At 42.9% G+C, this 6040-nt stretch overlaps 2 protein-coding genes across 2 annotated transcripts; both read left to right on the forward strand.

Annotated features, from left to right (window-relative positions):
- The first annotated feature begins 749 nt into the window (after positions 1–749).
- LOC107934045 (uncharacterized) lies at positions 750–1901 on the forward strand. The gene has a single exon (XM_016866381.1). The coding sequence runs from the start codon at positions 750–752 to the stop codon at positions 1899–1901; it is 1152 nt and encodes a 383-aa protein (XP_016721870.1).
- A 1166-nt stretch (positions 1902–3067) lies between these two features.
- LOC107934044 (uncharacterized) lies at positions 3068–4586 on the forward strand. The gene is made up of 2 exons (XM_016866380.1): positions 3068–3912; positions 4340–4586. Exons 1-2 carry the CDS (start codon positions 3068–3070, stop codon positions 4584–4586), a joined length of 1092 nt encoding a protein of 363 aa, XP_016721869.1.
- Positions 4587–6040: the final 1454 nt, after the last annotated feature.

Below are 6040 nucleotides of genomic sequence, written 5' to 3' on the forward strand. Positions count from 1 at the left end.
TAATACTGCATTTCATTGCATGACCGCTATGGTCACACCTTCTAAGTGGGAGTAAGAAACTACGCTTTCGTGAGGTTTTCACCTCCGCATGGGCTAGTGGATTGCTTCCGGGGTACATCCGTACCTATGATTTCGTGAGATTTGCATCTCCGCATGGTCATAGGGAAATGTATCCCCCTGAACCGAACTCGATCTATATGAGCCTATAATGGGTGAGGATTGAGGAATCTGCTAGTTCGGGTACCTTATCTCTAGAACCGAACCACATATAGTTAAGCTTAGGAGCTATCCTTGGGTGGAGCCGTGTCAAGCCTTAGTATTTACCCGTATATGTGTTGTAATTATCGTTTATGTGCTTGCACCTTATCACTATTATTTGATACTAACCCGTGTTTGGTTTTGATTGTGTTTTGCATGAAATTTCATACTAAAGGATGTGTTGGTTAGTATTTAATTACTAAGTTAGAAAATTTGACATGGAGAATGAATTTCTTAGTAAAGTCGAGGATAATGCAGCCGTTCGTGCATGGTCAGAGAAGCTACAATCAGAAAAAGGGGATAGCCTGGCAGAAGGATATATATCAGAGTTGCAGGATTTCACTCGTGTCAATGTAGCACAGAATGAGCTACAAGAGTTGAGAGATATTTGGGCTAGTTGGGATAAAGGGACCAAGCAGTTGTTTTATCAAAGCTATGGCGATATATCCTACTTGCTAGATATTAGGGTGGACAAGCATCTATTCTGAGTTATGGTTCAGTTTCGAAATTCTGCTTATAAGTGTTTCACTTTTGGAGAAGTGGATTTAGTACCTACCATGGAGGAATACACTACTCTGCTCAGGTATCCAAAAATTCAGATTAGAAAGACTTATGCCCAGGTATTTAGTGGTCAGAATTTCATGAAGAATTTGATGAGCATTTTAAGGATGAGTGAGCCTTGGGTCACTGCTCGGATTCAACAAAAAGGAAACAGTAAATGTATCTCTCGGGAAAATTTGCGAGGCTTGATTTTGACGCATCCAGATGAAAGAAAGAGGGTCGATATCTTCGCCTTAAGCATCTACGGATTGGTAATTTTTCCTAAGGCTTTGAGGCATGTGGTTGAGGCAGTCATTGATTTATTCGATCGCCTTGAGAAGGGAATCACACCTGTACCAGTGATATTGGCTGAGACATTCAGATCCTTGAGCACGTGTCGAAAGATAGGTGAAGGGCGGTTTATTGGATGTGTACAATTATTGATGGTATGGTTTCATTGGCACTTTTGGAAAGTAGACAAGGTTTCTTATTGGGTCTTTTCCGAAGGTTATTCCCCGTTAAAAGAGGAGGCGGCCATACAAAGGAGAGAAGATATCTCAGAGGAGAAGTGGATCGAAATCCTCCAAAACCTCAAGGAGGGGGATATAGAGTGGAGAGTTTATTGGATGGTACCTGATGAGATCATGTATCGATGCTGTGACTTTGAGTGGGTGCCATTGTTAGGAATTTGGGGAGCTATCGGGTATATTCCATTGCTTGCGTTGAGGCAATATAAGTCGAGGCAATTTGTACCCACGACCTACAGACTTGCTCAGTGTGAGTTCTCCTTTAAAGGTGCCCACTATAAGAAGAAAGTTCGGGAGCTATCAGATGCTTGGAAGCAAACTCGTTGGATGAAGAGGTTGGCCATCGGTTCCATGATGACTCCTGAATATGATGTATGGTTTAAGAAGAAGGTTAATGATAATGTTCCTAGGCCAAGCTTGGAGAATGCCCAACCTATGGAGGAACAATTGCAGGTCGCCCCGTCAGAGTTGGAAATTATAAAGCAACATTTTGAGAAGAAGAGTTCAGAGCTTGGGGAAAAGATTGAACAATTGGAGGAAGAGAAGATGCACCTAAGATTAGACACTGATGTCTAGAGGCCAGAGGCAGAAAAGTGGAGAAAGGGGAAAACTAAGGCCGAAGAAGATCTAGACAGCTTAAAGACTAACTATAAGAAGCTGCGCCTGTCTATAAGGACTGCGAGGTTAGGTAAGACTTCTGAGCAATGGTGCCATGAAATTCGAGAAGAAAAGACCAAGGCCGACCGATGGCAAAGGAAATTTCGAGAAGTTCAGGCACGAAATGAAGATCTAGAGAAGAGTCTATCAGAAACCAGAAATGAGTGAGGTGAATTAAAAGCTACAGTGGCAGAACTCGAGAAGTCTCTTCACCAGTACCAAAACCACAACACTGCAATGGAATTGAGGGCAAGCTTGAGCAAGATAGAAGAAATGAAAGGAAAAATAGAATAGTTAGAGGCGTCACTGCAAAACTGTGAGATACGAATTCAGTTTTTAGAAGCAAATGAGGACCGTTGGAAAGAGCAGCTTCACCATGTGCAAGACCAAGTCAGAAACAGAGATTACCTTATGGGTGAAGCCATAACCCAGATTCAGGAGGTAGCTGACTACTTGCAAGCTTTAGCGGTACAGGCGGACACACTGAGCGTGAAGTACGAGTTGGAGTCAGATCGCGGACAGGAGCTGGCCTCGTTGCTTAGGAAAATTAAGGCTTTCACCATTAGAGCAAAGTTTTATTTTTAACTCAACTTTATGTTTATTTTTAACTCAACTATATGTAAAAGAATTTTATTTTCTAGTGAAGTTTTCTAAAGTGAATTGAATCAAAAGTTGATGCCTCCTTTGCATTCATGCATTTGCATTACATCATATCATTATGCATTAAAGGTCATAAAAGGTTTCTAATTAATTAAAAATCATTTCAGTAACCTGGGAACCAACGAAAACCTACCAACTACGCACCCTTACGGTACAAGGAAAAAGTCAATGGATAAAAGACTTGAGAAATTGGAGCAAATGCAAAAGGACATGCAGGAACAAATGCAGTCTCAGATGCAAGAGCAGCTAGCCAAGATTCAGTGAGAAATGAAGGAGAAAATGATGGAATCCCGAAGGGAAATGATGAGTCAGTTATCCCAACTCCTGATGGGAAGAACGGATAAAAGAAAGGGCCCAATGGACAATGTTGAGGAAACTAATGAAGATCTTCAATACCCCCTGGCTTCACTCTGACACATGTACCGATGAAGCCCGAGATTAATTTACAAAAACCATCTGTCACGATCATGCCTCAGCAGATTCAGGTTGGAGCTTCGATACCGATGAATTTCCAAGCCAACTCAGGCTCTAAACTCGTTAATAACCCGAATTATTTGCCCGTCCCCGATTTGGATGAAGTTGCAGAAGAAGAAAAGGGGAGGCTAGAATCGCAAAGACAATTAGAAGAACGTTGTAAATGGCTGAAGGAAACATTTAGAGCTATGGAAAGCATAGATAATCATCAAGGAATTGATGCTAAGGACCTGAGTTTGGTTCTTGCCCCCAAATTCAAAATGCCTGAATTTGAGAAATATAATGGAACGAGCTGCCCTGAGGCTCACATCACTATACTCTGCAGGCGAATAACGGGATACGTTAACAACAACCAGCTATTAATTCACTACTTTCAAGATAGTCTGGTTGGGGTGGCATCTAAGTGGTATAACCAATTAAGCCGCGCTAAAATTAACTCATGGAAGGACCTGGCTCAGGCCTTTATGAAACAATACAATCATATGACGGACATGACCCCCGACAGAATCACTCTCCAGAACATGGAGAAGAAATCAAATGAAAGTTTTAGGCAGTATGCGCAAAGATGGAGAGAAGTGGACATACAAGTTCAGCCGCAGCTTCTAGAAAAGAAAACCATAATGCTTTTTATCAACACACTGAAGGCCCCTTTTATCACTCATATGTTGGGAAGCGCCACCAAAAGCTTCTCAGACATAGTGATGACGGGGGAAATGATCGAAAATACTGTAAGGAGTGGTAAGATAGAATCAGGGGAAAGTACCAGAAGTTTGCCCCGAGGAAAAGAGATAATGAAGTAAACAATGCGAGTGCATTCGGTAAGGGTCAGTCCAAGTCATTCACCATAAATCAACCCAAGACGGTGACCACCAATCAACATAGCACTGTGAGACAAGAATCCAACACGAGGAAAAACACAGAAAGGCCACAATTCACCCCTATACCCATGACGTATAGGGAGCTCTACCAGAACCTGTTCAACGCTCATGTAGTGTCCCCTTTCTACTTGAAGCCACTGTAGCCCCCGTATCCCAAATGGTATGATACAAACGCCCAATGTGAATACCACGCGGGAATCACTGGGCACTCGATCAAAAACTACACTGCATTCAAGAAAGTAGTCGAAAGACTCATTAAATGGGGATTGTGAGGTTTGACGACCCAGTCGTGTCCAATGTAGCAGGAAATCCGCTCCCCAATCATTTCGACCAATGAGTGAACAGGATAAACAAAGGTAGGAATAAGAGGATAAAAAATGAGGTTGCAGAAGTCATGACCTCATTGAGACGGGTGTATGAGGAGATGGTCAAGAGAGGGTTAATCACATTGGATTCAAGAAAAGAATCTGAAGAAGAGAGGAATTACTGTGAGTTCCACAATGAGGTGGGGCATGAAACCCAAGAGTGTGTGGAGTTCAGGGCCCTCGTGCAAGACATGATAAACAATAAGGAAATGGAGTTTCATGAATAAGCTAAAAACCCTGTAGAGGGGGATATATGTGCATTGGAGGGGGAATCGATGGCGCAGAATCAAACAGTTAACTACCCCGTGGTTATCATATCGAGACCCAAAAATAATGAAGCTGGAGTGCAAATGTCGCCGCGGGTCATAATTCAGAGACCTGCAGTCTTCCCCTACAAAGATAGCAAAAGGGTCCCATGGAATTATGATTGTAACGTGACGATTCTAGGGAAGGAAAGCCAGGTTGACGAGTCAAAAGAGGATCAAGATAGGGGCTCTTATACATATAGCGGGAGACGCTACGATACAGCAAATGAGAAGGCACAACCCGTAAAAGGAAAAGACCCAGTGGTCGAAGGGGTGAAGAAAAAAACGACCGAATATGAACTTCCCATTAATGAACCAGTTAACGAGGAGGAGGCTAAGGTGGTTTTGAAATTCCTAAAACATAGCGAATACAGTGTGGTGGAACAACTACGTAAACAACCAGCTCGTATCTCAGTGCTGGCCTTACTTCTAAGCTCAGAAGTTCATCGCAGCGCGCTAATGAAGGTCTTGAATGAAACATATGTTGCCAATGATATACCCGTTAACAAGCTGGACCGTTTGGTTAGCAACATAAGTGCCGACAACTATATCTTTTTCAATAACGACGATATACCACCCGGTGGCATGTGGTCGACTAAAGCTTTGCACATCACCACGCGCTGTAAAGGGTATACGCTGCCAGGCGTACTGATTGACAACGGATCGGCTTTGAACGTCCTGCCATTGACCACGCTAAAAAGATTTCCTATAGACAGCTCTTACATGAAGGAGTGCCAGAACATAGCGAATGCATTCGATGGCACGGAGAGAAGGGTGATGGGCAGAATCGAGGTATCTCTTCAGATCGGGCCAAACACATATGAGATGGATTTCCTAGTAATGGATATCAAGCCCTCATACAATTGCTTATTGGGGAGGCCCTGGATACATTCAGCTGGGGCAATGCCTTCATCGTTGCATCAAAAGTTGAAGCTGGTATCAAAGGGGTGGTTGATAACAATCAATGCTGAAGAGGATATCATTACAACTGTAAGCAATAATGCACCCTATTTGGAGACAGATGACGAAGCAATTGAATGCTCATTTCGATCTTTGGAATTTGTTAATGCGACGTTCATTGCCGAGGGAAGCAAGATTCTGATGCCAAAATTGTCCATAACTACGAGGATGAGTCTACAGTTAATGGTTGGAAAAGCGGCCCTACCCGGAAGAGGACTTGGGAGGCATCTACAAGGAAGGAATGAAACGCCGGTATTGAAGGACAAAAGAGACTGCTTCGGCTTAGAATTTAGGCTGGATGTGAGACAAAGGAGAAAGGAGTTGGAGAAGAAGCAAGAAAGAAAGAGAGCACGGTTAATGGGGGAAGAAATCAAATGGGAGACAATGATATTCCCCGATATATCAAAGACTTTTGT

Source organism: Gossypium hirsutum, chromosome A12 (genome assembly GCF_007990345.1).
Source record: "Gossypium hirsutum isolate 1008001.06 chromosome A12, Gossypium_hirsutum_v2.1, whole genome shotgun sequence".
In the NCBI taxonomy this organism is placed as follows: domain Eukaryota; kingdom Viridiplantae; phylum Streptophyta; class Magnoliopsida; order Malvales; family Malvaceae; genus Gossypium; species Gossypium hirsutum.